A 23,803-nucleotide genomic window follows, 5' to 3' on the forward strand; every position below is an offset into this window, starting at 1 on the left:
TGCTACATGAGATAATGCCGCCTGCACACATCATGCAGACGGTATTTAGTTTTTCTAAAAGCAATCATGTCAACAGCACTATAATGCAGAGGAAGGTGGACTTCTCCCCCTGCTAAACTTGCCCTGGAGGTCTTTTGCGCTCTCTATTGGCTTCCTGGCGCTTTTTTTTTCATGTTTTTGTTTTCATGTTTCATGTTGAAAAAATATATGGTTTCTGTAGGACAGAACAGGACACATTCTTAACGTTTTTAATATAGAAAGATACAATATGTGTTTCCTTTCTTATAAGGCTTTTATTTTTTTGCGACTCTAGACATATATTTTGGGGGGTCCAATAAAGCCTTTTTTTGTCCAATATATCTTTTGGTTGCCGACCGGAAGGCAAATGCGGTTACCCATAACGTGCACATGATGGTGGCAAAGTATCATGTTTGTCCTTTATACAGTTGTGAAATAAAACAGAAACATTATTTTTAAAGTTTTAATTTGAAAGCACTGAAGTTATTTGTTAAAAAAGTTTATCAAGTACAGTGCATTTATTTGTTAAACAAATACTTTATCCTGTAGATTAGGTTTGTTCTTGAGTATCCAATAAATAAATGAATATAAAAGGTTTCTTTTTCATGGGATTTTACTATTGCGTGATGTTTTTGGACTGCAACCCCTGTGTTTAATGAGGGATAACTGTATTACTGTTAAAAAAGAAAGTAATATTTCCTCGCATTTTGCATGTTTAATGATTTTGGATGATCTTAATTTATACATTTAATAATGTGAAAATATATTCATGTAAACAAAATTCAAAATACATACTATAATATATGGTATAAATAAATTCTTTTTTGGAAGTAATACATTCTTTTCCTACCCCTGGACAAAAAACGGTGGAGATATTTTCTCTTTCACATGGCAGCGACAATAAACTGTATTACTCCACTGGAGCACTCGATACCTCCTCCCCCGACTAATACGGGCCCACAAGGCTAAGGTGAAAAGGTGATCTCTATATATACTGTAAATCTAGAAAGCCGAGAGGCACATTTTAGTTGGAGCGGTCAGTCCATCTGGGACGTATTGATCGGCACAATTTACGCGCCTTTACCCAGCGGATTACCTCTCTGTCCACTAATATAAAGGTTTCCTCGCCTGTTAGTCAACTGTCGGGGCCAATTCCATCTTGCACACTTCAAGCCTGTCAGCGTCCGACCGGAATGGCCGTTTGTCTGTAACTGCGGGCTGAAAATTTTGCTTCTATTTAGAAGGATTACATTGAACCACCGTGTCTCCTGATAAATGTAGTCCTCACCAACCAGGTGTAAATTCTTGATATTGGTTGACAAAAATATTGTTTAAATTCAGTTTTCCCTCTTCCAGCTTATAGTGACAGTGTGTAATAGATTACCACAGGAGGTCGTTATTGCTTAGAATTGCATGAGCATCTTAGAAAGACGAGTCACACTGAACAACGAAAAAGAACCAGGTAACAATAAAAAAAACGGCCAACGGCAAGTGGTAGCCTGCAGCCAAGTGACTAACATGAGTTGGGAGAAAAGGTAACAATGAAAGAAAAAGTGCCAAACACCTCAATCACTGGACACTGTAGAGAAGCAAACATTGGGGGATAAAAGTAAAAAACTGAAGGAAGAAGTAAGCTATATTTACACAAAGCATTTGACAATAACAACTAACGGCGAGCCATAGCCTGCAGCCAAGTGGCTAACACGAGTGGGAAGGAAGGAAACAATGAAAGAAAAAGTGCCAAACACCTCAATCACTGGACTCTACGGACATCACATTAAAGGTTAGCTGTGGAAGGTGAGTGAAATTGGAGGACGAAGCAGAAGTACCTAATGACAAAGCAGAAATACCTAGGATTAGCAGATAGCTGCAAACCATAGCCTGCAGCCACGTTGCTAACATGAGTGGCCAGAGAAGAAAAAAGTTGAAAATGACAAGTGCCAAATAGGCCATGGCTATTGAAGCATATATACATTTTAGTTAAGCTACTATGGATGGCCAGATATGTCAAAGATCCATTTTAACTAGACAGCTACTGTACAGACGTCAAATATCCATTTAATTTATGGTGCCATAGACGGTTATAAACCTCGAAAATCCGTTTTATCTTTGCTGCCATGTACGACTTTTGACATTTGAGACCCAGTTTAGCTAGATTGCCATGTACAGTAATAGACGTCGAAAGATCCATTCTAGCTATGTTGCAGTAGACTGTTTAAGATGTCAAAGTTTTAACTTATCTGCTATGAATGGCTATGGATCTACTGGACTGTCTGAGAAAATTAGAATATTGTGATAAAGTTCTTTATTTTCTGTAATGCAATTAAAAAAACAAAAATGTCATACATTCTGGATTCATTACACATCAACTGAACTATTTCAAGCCTTTTATTATTTGAATATTGCTGATTTTGGCTTACAGTTGAAAAAAACTCAAAAATCCTATCTCAAAATATTAGAATACTTCCTCAGACCAAGTAAAAAAATAATTTTATAACAGCAAAACTAAATCAAACATTTGAAAATGTCCATTGATGCACTCAGTACTTGGTTGGGAATCCTTTTGCACGGATTACTGCATCAATCCGGCGTGGCATGGAGGCAATCAGCCTGTGGCATTGCTGAGGTGTTATTGATGCCCAGGATGCTTCGATAGCGGCCTTCAGCTCATTTGCATTTGTAAGTCTGGTGTTTTTCATCTTCTTCTTAACTATACCCCACAAATTCTCGATGGGGTTCAGGTCAGGGGAATTAGCAGGCCAATCAAGGACAGTGATGCCATGGTCAGTGCACCAGTTACTGGTGGTTTTGGCACTGTGGGCAGGTGCCAGATCATGCTGGAAAATGAAATCCTCATCTCCATAGAGCTTTTCAGCAGATGGAAGCATGTAATGCTCTAAAATCTCTTGGTACACAGTTGCATTTACTCTGGACTTGATGAAACACAGTGGACCAACACCAGCATGGCTCCCCAAACCATTGCTGACTGTGGGAACTTCACACTGGATTTCAAGCAACTTGGATTTTGCTCTTCTCCAGCCTTTCTCCAGACTCTGGCGCCTTGACTTCCAAATGAAATGCAAAACTTGCTTTCGTCTGAAAAGAGGACTTTGGACCACTCTGCAACTGTCCAGTGCTTCTTCTCCATAGCCCAAGTCAGACGCTTCTTCCGTTGTCTTGAGTTCAGAAGTGGCTTGACCATGGGAATACGGCTATTGTAGCCCATTTCCCGGACACATCTGTGAACTGTGGCTTTTGATACCTGGACTCCAGCTTCAGCCCACTGTCTTTGAAGCTCCCTCAAATTCTGGAAGCGGCTCTTCTTCACAATTTTGTTAAGGCTGCGGTCATCTCTCTTGGTTGTGCAGCGTTTCCTGCCACATTTTTCCCTTCCAACAGACTTTTTGTGGATATGCTTTGAAACTGCACTCTGTGAACAGCCTGCTCTTTGAGAAATTTCTTTTTGTGTCTTACCCTCCTGATGGAGGGTATCAATGATGGTCCTCTGGACAGCAGTCAGATCAGCAGTGATTTAGTTTACTGAACCAAGCTGAGTGTTTTTAAGGCTCAGGAAACCCTCGCAAGGTGTTTCGAGTTAATTAGATGATTCAGGTGATTAGTTGAATAGCCTACTTGTATACTTTTTCATGATATTCTAATATTTTGAGATAGGATTTTTGAGTTTTCTTAAGCTGTAAGCCAAATTCAGCAATATTAAAATAATAAAAGGCTTGAAATAGTTCAGTTGATGTGTAATGAATCCAGAATGTATGACATTTTTGTTTTTTTAATTGCATTACAGAAAATAAAGAGGGGGGTTTTTAAGGGTTATTGATCTATTTTCGTTATTCATTATCCATTATCCGTTATCGGTCAGTTCATAATACGCTACAAAGCCTAGGAGCCGGGACACTTACTCTCAGCCAAAAGGCCAAGCTAAGGTCCTAGCCCTAAAGCCTTGCTGCGATCATTGCGAATGCACCGTTCCCGGAGGTACTGCAATACCGGGCCGATGCGTGGAGTGGACAGAGCAACCTCATATTCCATCTCCGAAATGCAAAAATCAAAGATAGTGACTTCATAGAAAGTACACAAAAGGCCAAGAGGCCAAGCTAAGGACTTAGCATCAAAGCCGATTGAAACTATATAGATAGTACTCAATTCTATCGTTCCCGGAGGTACTGTAATACCGGGCTGAACTTTATCACAATATTCTAATTTTTTGAGACAGTCCAGTATATTATCTATGCTACCATGTGCAACTATAGACGTCAAAGACTTACTTTAGTTTAAGTGCTTTAGCCGGCTATATACGTCAAAGATACATTTTAGTTAGGGCTTCATAGCTGGCTATAGACCCAAAAGGTACATTTTAGCTAGACTGCTATATAAGCCTATCTATGTCAAAAATCCATTTTTGCTAATCTGTCATGTACAAGTACTGACATCAAAGATCCATTTTAGATTGGTTGTGTACAGCTATAGACATCAAAGGCCGGTTCTAGCTTTACCGCCATAGTATGTTATAAGCATTAAAGATAAGTATTGTCTAAGCTGCCATTGACGCCGAGATACATTGAACATTCATTGTAGCTAGGCTGCTGTAGACTGTTATAATCATCAAAGTTCCATTTTAGATAGATAGATAAATAGATAGATAGATACTTTATTCATCCCCGTAGAGAAATTCACACTTCCAGCAGTATCCTTGTGTTGAAAAATAAAATAATAAAATAAAAGAAATAGAATACAGAAATACCCATTATAACGTGTTGATATAGAGTATTTAAATAGTGCTCCATAAAATGCACACTGTAAGAAAAATAGGGTAATGTGCAAATTTGAGGGTGGGGTTTAATGTGGGCTTTTACTCCCCCGGGTGAATTTGAAGAGCCTAATGGCATGAGGAAGAAATGATCTACTCAGTCTGTCTGTGGAACAAGACTGTGACAGGAGTCTGTCGCTGAAGCTGCTCTTCTGTATGGAGATGATGCTGTGTAGTGGAAGTGATGAATTGTCCATGATTGACCGCAGCTTTTTCAGTGCCCGTCTCTCAGCTACAGTTGTCAGGCTGTCCAGCTCTGTGCCCACAACAGAGGCCGCCTTCCTCACCAGTTTATTAAGACGAGAGGCATCCTTCTTCTTAGCGCTTTCTCCCCAACACGCTGCCACATAGAAGAGGGCGCTTGCCACAACAGTCTCATAGAACATTTGCAGGAGCTTTTTGCAGATGTTGAAGGCGACAGCCTTCTGAGGAAGTACAGTCGGCTTTGTCTTTTCCTGCATAGAGCTTCTGTGTTGGCAGTCCAGTCCGGTATATTGTCCAGCTGCACACCCAGGTATTTGTAGGTCTGGACAAATTCTACACATTCTCCTTTGATAGTTACACGAACCGGGTGAGTTCTAGTTTTCCTGAAGTCCACCACCATCTCGCTGGTCTTGGTGGTGTTCAGGTGCAGGTGGTTAGCGTCGCTCCATTGGACAAAGTCCTGAATCAATTTCCTGTACTCCTCCTCCTGCCCACTTCTGATACATCCCACGATAGCAGTGTCATCAGCAAACTTCTGCACGTGGCAGGACTCAGAGTTGTACTGAAAGTCCGACGTATACAGGGTGAATACTATTTCAAAATGTACTCCCCACAGAAACATCAAAGTCAGTCTGAAAAGATACCAAAAAACTGTATAGCTGTTATAACTCACAAATATAGTACCCTGGAAGTCAGGTGAACAATTCTCCTCAAATATGGTCTCGTTACAATTAAAATCTGTAAAATATTTACCGTATTTTCCGCACTATAAGGCGCACCGGGTTATAGGGCGCACCCCGAAAAAATAGTTTTTGGTCCTATTTTTGACATACATAAGACGCACCGGATTATAAGGCGCTACAATGGGAACGTTGGACATAACAGTCAGATAGTTCAGTCCAACTTATTACCCCCTTAACATTCCGAAAGCTTGCAAAGACGCAAATACTGTACGTGTCGAGAACACGTGCGGATGCGGTGTCCGTAAGATGTCACTCAAATGCATCGTTCCATCATTCGGAAGGTTAAAGTCTTGGGATTCAAGAAATGATAACCATTCCTTAGTATCTATTTTCTTTTTCACTCGCAACTTTACCGTGCATATGACAATAAACACTTGGAATTGAGTTTAATTTAAAAATAGACACTCCATTCCATCCATTATCTGCACCGCTTATCACAGAAACATAGACTTCAGTCTGAAACAAGATACAGGGACAATATAAAACCCGGAATAGCTCACCGAAGTCGTTGTGTTCATAATAATGTGCAGGCAATGTCCTCTTATATCCGTGAGGGTAGTAAATCCAGGAGAATAAAATATTTACAAATACAGAATAGAAAAAAATGCTTTCTCTATGCCGTCAGCCACATGCTATACGCATTCATCTTTTTCGGCCAATTGCAGGCTTTGTTTCGCCGTTTAAGCCAATGGCAGCCTGTAAATGATAAAAAGGATCCGCCCCTTTACCTCCGAATAACTTTAGCCAATAGTGATCGATTCAACTGATGATTGACACATCTTTTTTGGCCAATTGCAGGCTTTGTTTGCCGTTTAAGTCAATGGCAGCCTGTAACTGATAAAAAGGATCCGCCCCTTGACCTCCGAACAACTTTAGCCAATAGTGATCGATTCAAATGATGATTGACACATTGGTTAGCCAATGAAACGCCGGTAAATAAATCCCAGCATACACCGCGTACTACTTGGCGTTCGGGGGAAAATCTAGTCGGCGGCTGCTGCATTAGTTGCAAGACTTTGCCACTTAATATTGATCCATAAATAAGGCGCACTGTATTATAAGGCGCATGGTCAGCTTTTGAAAAAAATAAAGGCTTTTAGGTGCGCCTTATAGTGCGGAAAATACGGTACTCATTTTAGTGCATGCATCAGTGATTAATCATGTGACAAAAATAATCATCAGACTATATTAATAGCAAAAAATCATTTGTTTTACTGTCATGAATTTTGCAATTACGGCTAAAGTAAAGATGGCAAAAAGGCTCTCAGATTTTTTTGTATAGGAATTATTGCAGATACCCTCACATTCGGATGAAAGGCTGCGACCTCGACCGTCTTGGGGTGCTGCCCAGCCACCTACGGGCTTCCGAGGAGTTATTAAAAGTGTTCATCGGGCGGCCATAAGTCACGGTGGAGATATAGAGATGTCACAACAAGAGATTGATCCCAGAAAGAAGTGTAACCTGAAGAGAAAAGCCGCATTGCTTCTAAGCCGAAATAGCTCGCCTCGGGACCTCCGCCAGGGAAGCCCCAAAACAAATCCATCATCATGTTTATTTTCTTTATCTCCATTCCAAAGATCCTGAAAGAGTTCAAGGATGAAGAATGGGACATCGGAAATATCGTCCACACGCTGACCAACAGACGCTACGCCGAAAAGAGCATCGCCTATGCTGAAAGTCATGACCAGGTCAGACATTTGATTTTTCAATCCATGCTGATGTTTCTGCAGTAGACCCCCAGGTTACTGCGTCCCCGCCTTATGACACTTTCACGTTACAATTTCGGCCCCTCGTTATGGCATTTTCCACAAAACCTTAATGGGGCAGTCAGAGTGTTGGAGAAGCAAAGACGTGTCTGTATGTCACTAAAACATCATACCACATATCACTAAAAAAGCGTAAACTATTGGGCAGTCAAGATATGCTAGATATGCTATACTATTTCAAAATGTACTCCCCACAGAAACATCAAAGTCAGTCTGAAAAGATACCAAAAAACTATATAGCTGGCATAACTCACCAATATAGTACCCTGGAAGTCAGGTGATAAACAATTCTCCACAAATATGGTCTCGTTACCATCAAAATCTGACACATGATGGTGCCGACAGATAAAAATATATATACACCTAAAAGCATTTCTGCATTTTGTGATGTCCTTGATGTAATCCGTCCGTTTTGCCTTAGATTTCCCGTTTACAAGTAAAAAAAACTTGAGTGTTTTGGTTGTTGTTTTTTTTTCCAATATGGCCATGGCCGCTGACCGTTCAATAGACACCACTCTTGACCAATTGCAATCTTCATTTTACAGTCCACAGCCTGCAATGGCTTATGAGGGTCTAAAAAATAAAGGACATGCCTTACTTAGACTCCAAATAAGTCATTAGTGATCAATTCAGATGATGATTGGCAGACTAGTTAGCCAATCAAATTCTAAAAATAAAGACATGCAAATACGAGATGTATTCAGGTCATAGCCCAAAATAAACATACGTAATGCCTCTCACGATCCATTTTTACCCACAATTATCACTCGCCAGTGAGCACAATTAGTAATTGACTCCTGGAACTCGTATAATTTAATTCACAATGTCTAAAAAGTTGGCCAAATTCAAACGCACTGTTGAAGAGGTTTTAGACTTGTCCTTTAAGAGGGTCCTTTTGGAGTCACCAAATGGCCACTTTTAAAAACATCTAGACATATCCTTAGAAGTGTGTGTATAATAGCAAAAGTTTAGTTTATCAGATCGTGATCCACTTTGACTTGAAACCAGTTAAAGCTTCATGCTATTGTCCCAGCAGTTTTCCAGCTAAGATGCCCTTGCTTTAACAATACGTATAATGGCTCACATCGAGCCACAGCCAATTGGCAACAAAAGGAAACAACACGACAAAATAAACAACAAAATAGTTGACAAATTACACGACAAAATAGATACTGACATCAATAAATGACAAAATTCACCGTGAAAAATACAGGACAAAATACTGGACAGAATAAACAATAAAATACACGACTTAAATCACGACTAAAAAATCGACTCGTGGGGGTATTGTCAAGGCACCCTGGAATCTTCCTTTGTTTCACACATGAAACAACACCAAACTTCACATTCACACCTTAGTGCCTCATTAAACAATTCAATCACTTTGAATTATTGAATTACAGCTACCAAGGGATTCAACGCATGTTTGACATTGTTACATTTTTTGTCAGCAAAACAATGCTGACCGAACGTTGAATGTCCTACACAAAATATAAGACAAAATACGACGACAAAATACACAACAAAATAAATAGCAAAATAAATTAATGAAAATTTGATAAAACAATACACAACGACATGGACGACAAAATATGTGCATGACATAATTTTATTTGTTTTTTTACGATTGTTGTGCTTTTGCAGGCCCTAGTTGGGGACAAGACGCTAGCGTTTTGGCTAATGGACAAGGAGATGTACACCAACATGAGTACGCTTCTTCCCATGACTCCCGTCATCGATCGTGGCATGCAGCTGCATAAGATGATTCGATTGCTAACGCACGCTCTCGGCGGAGAAGCCTACCTTAACTTTATGGGTAAGTCCTCACTGCTACGCTCTAGTGATGCAATACTAGCGATGCTATACTAGCGATGCTATGGTAGCCCTTATATGCTAGCCCTGCCTTCCTAGCGCTGCAATGGTAGCCATTTTATGCTAACAATGCTGTTACTTTTTTACACGTTCGCCTTTGTGACAGAAAACTACTCTTTGTCAAAACAAATATTGGAATGAGGCATCAGATTATTGTGACTCATAAAAAATAATGAACAAATATGATGAAAAAATAATAAGCAAAATCGATAATAAAATAAAAACAATAATGAGTAAATAGATACAACTAAATGACTAAACAAAATAAGTTAAAATGTCCAAGTATTTGGCTTATTTTAAGAAAGACATTTTATAATACAAAGCAAAATAAAGTGAAACATCAAGTTAAGTAAATAAAATAAATAAACTCAATTTTAAAAAAAGCTAAATAAATAAATAAGTAACGAAATATTAGATTGGTCATGATTTTATGCTATTTGCCATACCAAAGAGTTTTACTGATTTTAGGTATTCATTTGGTTATTTACAAAAGAAAACAAAAAGTAAAAATGTATCAATTATTGGCTCATTATAAGATTCATAAATTTTAGAATACAGACTAAAAAAACGAATGCAACAGAAGGTGAAACTAAAATTAAAAAATGTAAAAAAAAAATGATATAAAAAATAAATTGTTGAATACATAATCAATTACAGAAATAAATGAATAAATACAATATTCAAATGGGCAAAAATATCTGCAAGTTGAGCAATAAATTCTTAATAGCAAATAGGACTGTTTTAACTTATTTTACAACTTTTCCTATTGACTTTTTTTATTTCAAGTCTCTACCTCTTTTTGCTATTAATTTCCCTTTTTCTTAACGCAAAAGTTTTAACTTTGGCCTGTCATGAATACGGCTCGATGATAAGAGCTATCCGTTTAATGAGGCTGACAGCAGCTCTCAAAAGAAAAAAATATGCTTTTTATTGCCGCTTCAAATTCGCATTGATAAAGCCTAGTCATTGCATTGCGGCGTTTTGATTATTTCAAAAATCAATAAAAAAACAGCCGAAAAGGTCAATGCAGTTCCCGGAATTGCAGAAATATTAAGGATAAGCTGCGTAATGAATGTACAGTGCCGTAAAAAAGTATTTTCCCCTTTCCTTAATTCTCTGCTTTTTGCATACTTATCACACCCAAAGGTTTCAGATCGTCAAACCAATTTGAATATCACACAGAGACAACCCAAGGAAATACAAAGGGAAGTAGGCTACAAACTCTCAAGAACACAATTTACATGCCACAATCCAAAGAAATTCCAGAAGAAATTGGAAAAAAGTGATTGAAATCTATCACTCTGTAAAAGTTCACAAAACCATATCCAAGGCTCTAGGCTCCAGCGAACCTCTGTCAGAGCCATTATCCACAAATGGAGAAAACTGGGAACAATAGCAAAACTTAAAAGGAGTTGTCAATTTACTAAAATTGCTCCAAAGGTGGGACGACCAGGAGGTTACAAAAGAATCTCAAAAAAACATCCATGGAACTGCAGGCCTCACTGGCCTCAGTTAAGGTTCTTGACTCCACTATATAAAAAGACTCTGCAAAAATTGGCATCCATGGGAAAATTTCCCTGGTGAAAACCACAGTGTCACAAAATGACACAAAGAGTTGTTTCACTTTTGCCAAAAACTGCTTGATTATCCTCAAGACTTTTGGAAAAATATTCTGTGGACTGATGAGTCAAAAATTGAATTTGTAGAAAGTTTGCAGCCCATTATATTGAGCGTAAAAATGGCACAACATTTGACAAGAAGAACATGATGACAAAAGTAAAGCATGGTGGTGGCAGTATGATCATCTGGGGCTGCTTTGCTGTTTCAGGACCAGCACAACTTTCTGTGGGTGATGGAATAATACATTTTGGTTTTACCGTAAGATCCTGTAACCCAAGCGCTCTTGGATCATGCAGCAGGAAAAGGATCCAAATCACACCAGCAAGTCAACATTTTATCGGCTCAAAAAAAAACAGAACAAAATGAAGGTTCTGGAGTGGCCATGTCAAAGTCCGGTTTTAAATCCATATGAGGTGCTGTGATGTGACCTTAAACGGACAGTTCATGCTAAAAGCCCTCCAATATGGCAGATTTGAAACAATTTAGCAAAATGGAGTGGGTCCAAATTCTTTCACAGCATTATGAAAGACGTTTTATTTCTGTAATCGCTGCCAACTCGCTATTGGTTCAGGGGGAAAATATTTTTTCGCAGAGCCAGTTTTAGATTTTTTTGTGCCTTAAGAAATTTAATCAACATTTCAAAACTGCATTTTGTATGTCCTTGGGTTGTCTCTGTGTAATATTGAAATAAGTTAAATGATCTGAAACCTTTATGAGTGATACATATGCAAAAAAAACACAAGGTTCTGGAAAGGGGCAAATACTTTTTCACGGCACTGCTTTTTCTAATGATTTCAATCAAGAGTATTTCATTCAAATAAACAGAGTATTTTTACAACCACTATGGGTCCTCTTATAATACACACTGGGCCTTTAAAGTCCCTCCTTAGTGAGCACTGTAGGACCCCATTTATTTCGACAATTTCCAGTGGGCACCTTGTGTAGAGGTTGAAGAAATGTGTTGTTGTTTCGCAGCAGTCCACATAAAAATGGCAAATGTTACCTGAAGGAAAGCATTAAGCACATTTATCTTCCAGGCTTAAAGATTTTGCCATGCGGAGGCGGGAAAAGGAAGATGAAAACGCTTTCATTTTTTAGCTGGCATGTTTTCACACATTGCTCGCAGTGCAGGATTTAAGAGTACACGGATGGGAACGTTGGGTAAAATTCAAACGCTTCTATATGTTATTTTGCAGGATATTATAAAGAAACTAATAAGGGAAAAAAGTGTGGAAATTAAACATGTATCGCCAACGTAGCCTGAGACAAACAAAGACCCTAATTTGTTTTGTACTAGACGACTAAAATTTAGATTGAAAAAGCACTGAAAACGAGGTTCTTAGTCTATTTATTTATTTATTTATTTCAAAATCACATTTTCAAGTTGATTCAAAAAAGTATTTCTAGGTATTTTTTTAAAAACTATCATGTATCATCATTTCACTTGAAATTGTTTTATCGTCAAAGACAATAAAATATACTTTTTTAAATATCACTTTTAATTAATTCATTGATTTTTTTTTTTTTTCAAAAATCTAATAATTTTTGTATTTATTTTCTCATGCAAACTACAATATTCTATGTTTTCACAAGCATTTTGTCATTTTCAAACAAATTATTATTTTTTTTAAATCACTTTATCAAATTCATTGAAAAAAAATCATTTTGGGATTTTTTTATTATTTTCATTTTTCAGACTTTGTCATACAATAAAATAATTTTTAAAAATGCCAATTCATTTTTTCAAATTCAACCTACTCTATTTTTGGAAAGTTTTCAAACTCCCGAATTTCAAGACGGGTGTTTTTTGTCAAACACATTTAAAATAATATACTTTTACATAATTAGTTAGGAGTTAATGGGAAAGGTTAATTTTTGTTTTTTTCTCAACAAAAAAAGAAAATAAAGCTATGTCGGTTTTAATAAACACATTTCAATTTCTTTTTTAAATGTATTTATTTATTTTAGAACATAAAACTTTAAAAAATGACTTGGATCTAATGCACACTTTTTTGCCTACTTTAAGTGATATCTTCTACTTTGGTGTAACTAAAGCTAAATTACCGTATTTTCTGCACTATAAGGCGCACCTAATAGCCTTTATTTTTTTTTCAAAAGCTGACCATGCGCCTTATAATACAGTGCGCCTTATTTATGGATCAATATTAAATCGCAAAGTTTTCCAACTAACTTGCAGCCGCCGACTAGATTTTCCCCCTAACGCCAAGTAGTAACCGGTGTATGCTGGGATTTATTTACCGGCGTTTCATTGGCTAACCAATGTGTCAATCATCATTTGAATCGATCACTATTGGCTAAAGTTATTCGAAGGTCAAGGGGCGGATCCTTATTACCATTTACAGGCTGGCATTGGCTTAAACGGCAAAACAAAGCCTGCAATTTGCCGAAAAAGATGAATGTGTATAGCGCCTGGCTGACGGCATAGAGAAAGCATTTTTTTCTATTCTGTATTTGTAAATATTTTATTCTCCTGGATTTACTACCCTCACGGATATAAGAGGACATTGGCTGCACATTATTATGAACACAATGACTTCGGTGAGCTACTCCGGGTTTTATATTGTCCCTGTAACTTGTTTCAGACTGAACTCGATGTTTCTGTGATAAGCGGTGCAGATAATGGATGGAATGGAGTGTCTATTTTTAAATTAAACTCAATTCCAAGTGTTTATTGTCATATGCACAGTAAAGTTGCGAGCGAAAAAGAAAATAGAAACCAAGGAATGGTTGGCATTTATTGAATCCCAAGACTTTAACCTTCCGAATGATGGAACGATGCATTTGAGTGACATCGTACGGACACCGCATCCGCACGTGTTCTCGACACGTATTTGCGTCTTTGCAAGCTTTCGGAATGTTAAGGGGGTAATAAGTTTGACTGAACTATCTAATAATAATAATAATAATAATTTCCTTGTATTGTCATTCTTTGTAACAATGTACACAGAACGAAATGTCGATACACCTGACCCGTTGTAGCGAGTCGATGCAGCCGCAGCCAACAGAGGGTGCCGCTATTATACCAATTAGGTATGTCTCGGCCGAGGCGCGAACCAGCGATCTCCCAGTCTCAAAGCGGGCACACTACCATCTAGGCTACCATCTGACTGTTTTGTCGACGTTCCCAATGTAGCGCCTTATAATCCGGTGCGTCTTATGTATGTCAAAAATAGGACCAAAAACTATTTTTTCGGGGTGCGCCCTATAACCCGGTGCGCCTCATAGTGCGGAAAATACGGTACATGCAAGCTATTTCACATCATGTTGTAAAAATTATGCTGATTAGGATATTTAGGAATTGTAGTGTAATGACGTTTAATACCATTAACGCATCAATGCATTGAGATATGAATTAATAAGAGCTGTCATTTAGTGAACAGTATAAAAGTCAACTGTTCTTGCATGAGTTATTCAGTACAAAAAAGACATTTGAAATTACTGATTTGTGTCTTTATACCTCCCCCTAGTGTTCTAAAGCACGCATAGCAGAATTAATCCAGAATTTTAAGAACATTTAAAGGAAAATTAATCTAGGCCACTGCCTCAAATTTACTTCAGTCCTAACAAAACTGAGGTAAGAAAAACGGCGAGGGTCCGTGGATCAATAAAAGGCAGACGCCCTCGTTACCTCTCTCCGCCTAGTCACAGTAAATAATTTGAGCAAGCAAATCAATTTGCCGGCCTGGGAAAACGGTCATTTTTTTATGTAGCCCTGACCCGCAGTGGACCCGGCAGACGAATACTGTAAAGTCAATAGCATTAGTGGCTAGTGCATTTTTATTTATTTTTTATGTCGGCTGATAACCTCGCGGATTATGGACCAACTCTCCAGGTGTCGCCTATATTGCCAGGGTTTCTGCGGATACTATTAAAACAAGTCTTCAAAGGCATTGAATTCATCATTCCAAAAATCGGGCCTTAGTTGGCAATAAATGTCTTAAATCCAGTTTTCTGAAAGTCTTAAAAATGTCAACACATTAATGAGATTTCTATTTGTTTGAACTCCAGTGTGCTTGAAATTCTTGAAAATACTTGAATTTGTTTAATGTTGTGTTTTCAAGGTCAGGAACATGTTTGAAATTTGGGTGAAGTTCTTGAAATTGTTGCCATTGACATGTTTCTTGGCAGTCTGACACTATACACCACGTAGTAAATGATGGAAATGTTTAAAAAGTGCATGAAAAGGATGCGAACACGCCTGCTCTGTTGACTTGTCGGTATGGCGTCGTCATGTGAAGCGTCTCTTTCGTCTCCCAAACGGCTCCCCGGATTTTTTTATTTGATTTTTTGATACATTATCAATAATAATGAAACCTTATGCACCAAATTATTTAGTAATGTCATATGTTTTGCAGGGGTCCCTAAAAACACATGAAATCTAAATTAAAACATTCACAGATCTTCAATTCTTTGTGGGGAAATTACAAAAGATTTCAAGTCAAACAATACAAAATCCATGAAAATGCAAAACAGTAAAATACAAATTTGACAATATTAACTCCTCAGTGCTATAAATAAATGATAACATGCAAATATATATGTATATATTTACAATTATAATTAAACTAATCAAAACTAATTTAGACACAGACTCTTTGGAAAACATGCAAAAAATAAATTAAAATAGGTAAAACAAAAAGCAAAACATCAGCAGTCTCCAAAGTAGAGATTCAATGCACTCTAAAATGACTCAAAATTTGGCTAATTTTCTGCATTTTATACGTACAATACTTTCTTTCTTTTTATATGTCAGTGTTTAACAGCCCATTGACACAAAAAAATTGTAGATCATAGATAAGAGCAGCTCCAAATATTATGCGCTAGCAGTAAGATACAGTGGCTTGCGAAACTATTTAGCCCCCTTAAACTTTGTGACCATTGCCACATTTCAGACTTCAAACATAAAGATATAAAACTGTAATTTCTCATGAAGATATTTGATATTTTAAACTTTTTTAACAAATAAAAAAACAAAAAGTCGGTGTGCAAAATTATTAAGCCCCAGTGAGTTCATACTTTGTAGCGCCACCTTTCGCTGCGATTACAGCTGCAAGTCGCTTGGGGTATGTCTCTATCAGTTTTGCTCATCGAGAAACTGATATTTTTGCCCATTCCTCCTTGCAAAACGGCTTGAAGTCAGTGAGGTTGGATGGAAAGCGTTTGTGAACAGCGGTTTTTAGTTCTTTCCACAGATTCTTAATTGGATTGAGGTCCGGACTTTGAGTTGGCCATTCTAACATTATGATATGTTTTTTGGTGAACCATTCCATTGTAGCTTTTGCTTTATGTTTTGGATAAATGTTGGAAGACAAATCTCCATCCCAGTCTCAGGTTTTTTGCGGACTCCATCAGGTTTTCTTCCAGAATGGTCCTGTATTTGGCTCCTTCCATTTTCCCATCAATTTTAACCATCTTCCCTGTCCCTGCTGAAGAAAAGCAAGCCCAAACCATGTTGCTGCCAACACCGTGTTTGACTGTGGGGATGGTGTGTTGAGGGTGATGAGCTGTTCTGCTTTTACGACAAACATAACGTCTTGCATTGTTGCCAAAAACTTCGATTTTGGTCTCATCTGACCAGAGCACCATCTTCCCTCATGTTTGGTATGTCTCCCAGGTGGCTTGTGGCAAACTTTAAACGACACTTTTTATGGATATCTTAAAGAAAGGGCTTCCTTCTTGCCACTCTCCCATAAAGGACGGATTTGTGTGATATACGACTGATTGTTGTCCTATGGACAGATTCTCCCACCTCAGCTTTAGACCTCTGCAGTTCATCCAGAGTGATCACGGGCCTCTTGGCTGCATCTCTCATCAGTTTTCTCTTTGTATGGGCTGAAAGTTTAGGGGGACGGCCCGATCTTGGTATATTTACAGTGGTCTTATACTCCTTCCATTTCAATATTATTGCTTGCACAGTCCTCTTTGGGATGTTTAAAGCTTGGGAAATCTTTTTGTATCCAAATCCAGTTTTAAACATCTCCACAACAGTACTTCAGACCCGCCTGGTGTGTTCCTCGTTCTTCATGATGCTCTCTGCGCTTAAACACACCTCTGAGACTATCACAGTGCACAGAGACTTAATTGCACACAGGTGGATTCAAATTTATTATCGTTAGTCATTTAGTTATTTAGTCTAAATCTAGTGGAAGCTCGAGCTGTTTTTGGTGATAGGAATGAGTGGAGAGGTGTTGTAAAAGGATAGTGCGATGTTTGGACGCGTTCTAAGGGATGGGCAGGCCACCTGTATGATGCGACAGGGGTAAACCAATGAAAGCTGTCGGGCACTGCTGTTGAACAGTGTGTTGTGTCACCCTGACCCGAGTGACATGGTCGCTTTTTGTGTTCCATTTCATCTGGAGGGACGAAAGCATGACCAACTTTGGTGCCGAGGTACCTAACTTGTTTGGGTGTTTGAGCATTTGGGTTGGCCATAGTCCAAATATTTTTGTGTGTGTTTTTTGCTATTTTATCCCTTTTTTAATTTCCTTTTATATATATATATATATATATATATATATATATATATATATATATATATATATATATATATATATATATATATATTCCTTGTTATTGTATGTGTTTGACTTTCTGTCGGTCAACCCTCTTGAGGGATATGACCGAGGTAGATGGATAGATCAACATTGAAACATTCAGAGATCCTCACTGAACTTCTGGACAGTTTGCTGCACTGAAAGAAAAAGGGGCAGAATATATTGCACACCCACTTTTTTGTATTTATTTGTTAAAAAAGTTTAAAAATATCCAGTAAAGTGTGTTCCACTTCATGATTGTGTCCCACTTATTGTTGATGCTTCACGAGAAATTACAGTTTTACATCTTTATGTTTGAAGTCTGAAATGTGGCAAAAGGTTACAAAGGTTAAGGGAGGCAAATAGTTTTGCAAGCCACTGTAGCAACTTTATTTTAGTTATCAAAGTCAACCAAAAAATGTTCTTTTTATCGGTGCAGATTTTCTTCCTTTGAAGGTACTGGAAAATTTCAAAAATTGGCCTTGAAAGCTCTTGAATAATGTTAAAATTTGGCCATGAAAAAGCTGTACGAACCCTGGATATTCTACGCTGAAAAAAATGGCATTTCTGCCCTTGCTGAAAACTGGCTTTATTTTTTTTTCCACTGTAAACAGACTTCATTCTATTTGATGCCGAAAATGGGTTTATTTGCTTAAAATAAGTGTCATCTTTCTCTACCTCAGAAAATAGTTCTTTCATTTTCTATTCTGGAAGCTAAACATGTGATCTTCTATGCTAAATATTAGCATATTTTTCTATGTTGAATATGAACATTGTCTTTTCTACACTAAAAACTTCTTTCAGCTTCTATATTCAATATTCGCATCTTTTACACAAATAAATAGCTGCTTCTACAATGAACATAATTGTCGTCTTCATCTTCTTTGTACGATATTAGCGTTGTTTTCTACACTAAATATACTTTATGTACCCCTTGTTGGAAAAAACGGTGGTCAAAAATCTTTACATTCCTCCATGCAGATCTCCTCTAGTGCAGTGATGTTTTAAAACACGGACCTTCAACTCCCTCCACAGATTTTCTATGCGGTTGAGATGTGGAGACTGGCTAGGCCATTCTAAGGCCTTGAAATGCTTCTCACAAAACCACTCAATTGTCACTCGGGCTGTGTCTTTGAGATCCATGACATGCTGAAAGACCCATCCTCATCTCATCTTCAATGCCCTTATGGGAGGAGATTTTCACTCAAACTCTCATGATACGTGGCTTTATTCATTCCTTTACAGCATGATATTTCCACCCCCATGCTTTCCAGTGGGTATGCTGTTCTTCGAATGCAATTCAGCCGTTTATTCTCCAGACATGAAAACCTTTTTACTACCATAAAGTTATATTTTGATTTCATCTGACCATAACACATTCTCCCAGTCCTCTTCTGTACCATCCAAATTCTTTCTAGGGAACCGCAGATAGGCCTGGACGTGTACTGGCGGTAGTGTTATTGATAGTAAACTTTGTTACTGTGCTCCCAGCTCTCTGTAGGTAACTCACTATGTCCTCCCGTGTGGTCCTGTAATTTTTCGCCCACCGTTGTTGTTGTTTTTGAGGCCTCCATTTGAGATCCTTCATGGAGCCCCAGATCGAGGGAAATTATCAGTGGTCTTTTATGTCTTTCATTTTCTAATAATTGCTCCCTCAGTTGATCTCCATGTGTTTTATCCATAGCAGATTTGGTCTTACCAGCCTGGTGCATGTCTATAATTTTGTCTCTGGTGTCCTTGGACAGCTCTTTGGTCGTGGCCACAGTGGATTTTCGACTGACTGTGGTTGTGGACAAGTGGCTTTTGTATCGATAATGAGTTAAAACAGGTGCCATTAATACAGGTAACGAGTAAAACCCCGTTAGAAAAAGGGGGTAGATCTCTTTGACAGCCAGAAATCTTTCTTAGTCATAGGTGACCGAACACTCATTTTCCACTCCAATTTGGAAATTAATTATTTAAAACCAAACAATGTGATTTTTAGTTTGTTTCCAGCATTTTGTCTCTCATGGTTGATGTTTAACCATGTTGACAATCACTGGCCTCTTTAAACTTTCCAAGTAGAGAACTTGCCCAATTGGTGTTTGACTAAATACGTATTTGCCCCATTGTTCCTCCACTAGACAGACAACTACAAGTCCCCAAATATTATTATTATTTTTTTTTAACATTAAACCAATTATTTATTTTGTTTGTTTATTTGGGTATTGAAGGCAGCACGGCGGCGCAGTGGTTAGCGCTTGTGCGGCACAGTTCATGTCATGGGAACTTGTCGTGGGTTCAAATCCAGCTCCAGACTTCCTGTGCGGAGTTTGTATGTTCTCCCCGTGCTTGCGTGGGTTTCCTCCGGGCACTCCGGTTTCCTCCCACGTTCCAAAAACATGCATTTCAGGTGAATTGGCCGGTCCAAATTGTCCATAGGTGTGAATGAGCGAATGAGTTGTCTGTCCCTGTGTGCCCTGCGATTGGCTGGCAACCAGTTCAGGGTGTCCCCTGCCCACTGCCCGGAGATGGCTGGGATGGGCTCCAGCCCCCCCGCGACCCTAATGAGGATAAGCGGTACGGCAGATGAGATGAGATGAGATTTGGGTATTGATTTTCTGGTATGTATAATAATTTCTGTTATTTGAATTATTTCTAAATATATTAATTTATTAAATTGCCCTGTATGTGAACGTGCGTATCGACGGACATTTTTAATTGGCAAAACAAAATTTGTATTCTTTTTTTTTTTTATGTTTTAACCATAACACAAAATAAGCCACAGAACAGACTAATATTATATATTAATATTTGATTAGCGGCCTCATTGAGTAATGATGTTTGCTCGTTAGCCGCAAAGCTGGGTAAATAAAAAATAAAAGTGATGGATTTGGAATGGAATGACATGCTCTAGTGAATATGTGGGGGTTTTGTGGTCTTTTGTGATGTAAGACGGTTGATTTTCTGAATCTATTATGCTTGGGTAAACCTTTTTGTTGTTGTGTGTTCCCAATCTGCAATCTGCCACTGCCATGGTCCCTCATTGATCTACTCTTTTGGCCGTGGTAAACACATTGATGGCGACGGCGCTAATTACTGAGGAGACCGTGTCACTCTCACACAAATATCTCATGCAGGGGCTGCCTTTGACCGCACACCACATTGCTGACGTAACCTCATGGAAACATCGACTACATACTGTATAAAAAAACGTAGAGTTTGCGTGCTAAGTATACACGAGGGTTTACCATATTCGTGCAATGATTGATCAGTTGAGAAATATCGCTGACAACAGTCTCAAAACATTGTATGCAACAGGAATTGAACCTGGGTCACAGCGTGAGAACGCTGATTGGACCTATGTGCTGTGCTGAATTGACACTTCAACATTGACCTCGGAGAGCCCGGGAATCATACCTTTGGTCTGAAGACGAACCCTCTACCTGAGCTACTGCCGCTTGATGTTAATGTACACATTACAAAAGATTTACAATCTACTGCCAATTTACGCAGCTTACAGAAAGTCCAATATGCCATATCTGGATCAGATTGCACCTTGTTGCATGCAGATTCAATTTCCCCCAATATTCCTGCTTGGAGCCTTTGCTTGGCAAATGTTGGTCTAACAGTGATCCCAAGAACCAAGAGATCCGCAGGCTCAAGAGCGTTCTCCAACCCGGGCCCCGGTGCTGTGGAATGATCTGCCCCCTGAGAGTTGATCTGCAACTTCAGTGGAATTGTTTAAATCTAGGCTTTAAACACACTTATATTGTATAGCCTATGTTTCATGTTGAAAATGTTTCTGTATCTTTTTTGATGCCCTTGCAACATCCACTTTGGGATGGTCATCCTGGAAGGGGGATTAATTCATGTGTGGCCCCTTCTCAAAGTTTTTTCATTTTCCTCAAGCTAAGGTTTTGAGTTTTTCCCTGCCCTCTTCTGTAAAGAGCACTATACAGTAGAGAGGGGTCACAACCAAGCTTGCTGATCGACTATTATACTGTGAGGTCAAGTGATTAAATTTCAGGGGGTTTTTTTCTATTAGACGATAACTGTGACAATGCATTTGTCTGTTATGTAATTATGGTGCATCCCTTTAAAAATTGTTATTTGTGTCTTTATAGGCTGCTACACTACAGTGCTGACAGACCCTACCTTATTGTTTTTGTCCCCCTTTAACAGCCACATAATGTATTTCATTAGGACCCACTGTCAATCTCTCTTATGTCCGCTCCTTCCTATTACCTCCACCGTTTTTTTTTTTTAATTCATTTTGACCTGGTTGAGGATAAACAACCAGAGTTTATTGTGTCACGGTGCAGTTTCATTCCGGTGTCACGTGCCAGAATTTAATTATAGCCGGCTGTTGTTTTATGAGGTTGTCGTGACACCTCATGGAAAGGAAAACTGCATTTTTTTTCCCCTTTGAGCGATCTCGAGGGATTTGTCCAGGTTTACATCCTGGCTGATTGACCACCTGGAATGTCAGTTGACATCTTTGAAAAGAACTGTTGACATTTGAGAAGACAATACCATAGACCAACAGGATATGACATGAATCTGTCCAAAGGTTGGGATTGTAAGGTGAATTTGTCGTATGAAGGGGGATAGAAACCTATAGTAGTTAGTTCATATCTTCCTGAACCCTGGTACTAACGATTAAAAACATTGAAATTGTTTGACAAGCGCTATTTAAATAACCGTAACGTCCATCCATCCATTATCTGTACCGCTTATCCTCAGTAGGGTCGCGGGGGTGCTGGAGCCCATTCCAGCTATCTTCAGGCAGCGGGCAGGGGACACCCTGAACTGTTTGCCAGCCAGTCGCAGGGCATACAGGGACAGACAATTCGCTCGCTCATTCACACCTAGGGACAATTTGGACCGGCGAATTAACCTGACATGCATGTTTTTGGAATGTTGGAGGAAACCAGGGTGCCCGGAGGAAACCCACGCAAGCACGGGAAGAACATGCAAACTCCACACAGGAGGTCCGATCTCATGACCTCAGAACTGTGCCGCACACGCGCTAACCACTGCGCCGCCGTGCTGCCGACTGATATATATATATATAATATATATATATGTATGTATATATGTATATATGTATGTATATGTATATATATATGTATGTATATGTATGTATGTATATGTGTATGTATGTGTGTATATATGTATATGTATGTATGTATGTATGTATGTATGTGTATATATATATATATATATATATATATATATATATATATATATATATATATGTATATGTATGTATGTATGTATGTATGTATGTATGTATGTATGTATGTGTGTGTGTGTGTGTGTGTGTGTGTGTGTGTATGTATATACAGGGAGTGCAGAATTATTAGGCAAATGAGTATTTTGACCACATCATCCTCTTTATGCATGTTGTCTTACTCCAAGCTGTATAGGCTCGAAAGCCTACTACCAATTAAGCATATCAGGTGATGTGCATCTCTGTAATGAGAAGGGGTGTGGTCTAATGACATCAACACCCTATATCAGGTGTGCATAATTATTAGGCAACTTCCTTTCCTTTGGCAAAATGGGTCAGAAGAGGGACTTGACAGGCTCTGAAAAGTCAAAAATAGTGAGATATCTTGCAGAGGGATGCAGCACTCTTAAAATTGCCAAGCTTCTGAAGCGTGATCATCGAACAATCAAGCGTTACATTCAAAATAGTCAACAGGGTCGCAAGAAGCGTGTAGAAAAACCAAGGCGCAAAATAACTGCCCGTGAACTGAGAAAAGTCAAGCGTACAGCTGCCAAGATGCCACTTGCCACCAGTTTTGCCATATTTCAGAGCTGCAACATCACTGGAGTGCCCAAAAGCACAAGGTGTGCAATACTCAGAGACATGGCCAAGGTAAGAAAGGCTGAAAAACGACCACCACTGAACAAGACACACAAGCTGAAGCGTCAAGACTGGGCCAAGAAAAATCTCAAGACGGATTTTTCTAAGGTTTTATGGACTGATGAAATGAGAGTGAGTCTTGATGGGCCAGATGGATGGGCCCGTGGCTGGATCGGTAAAGGGCAGAGAGCTCCAGTCCGCCTCAGACGCCAGCAAGGTGGAGGTGGGGTACTGGTATGGGCTGTTATCATCAAAGATGAGCTTGTGGGGCCTTTTCGGGTTGAGGATGGACTCAAGCTCAACTCCCAGTCCTACTGCCAGTTTCTGGAAGACACCTTCTTCAAGC

General features: G+C 38.8%; 1 protein-coding gene and 1 pseudogene across 1 annotated transcript in view; one reads left to right on the plus strand and one right to left on the minus strand.

The window, feature by feature from the left end:
* LOC148357517 (1,4-alpha-glucan-branching enzyme-like) overlaps positions 1-23,803 on the plus strand; it is a 153,100-nt gene that overhangs the window by 104,551 nt on the left and 24,746 nt on the right. The window contains exons 11-12 of the mRNA XM_088345647.1: positions 7,369-7,479; positions 9,202-9,373. Coding sequence (XP_088201773.1) covers positions 7,369-7,479; positions 9,202-9,373 — 283 coding nt within the window. The remainder of the gene's footprint in view (positions 1-7,368; positions 7,480-9,201; positions 9,374-23,803) is intronic.
* Positions 3,990-4,134, minus strand: LOC148357518 (U2 spliceosomal RNA; annotated as a pseudogene).

This window comes from Urocampus carinirostris, chromosome 10, assembly GCF_059441175.1.
Source record: "Urocampus carinirostris isolate Australia breed hairy pipefish chromosome 10, RoL_Ucar_1.0, whole genome shotgun sequence".
Lineage (NCBI taxonomy): Eukaryota > Metazoa > Chordata > Actinopteri > Syngnathiformes > Syngnathidae > Urocampus > Urocampus carinirostris.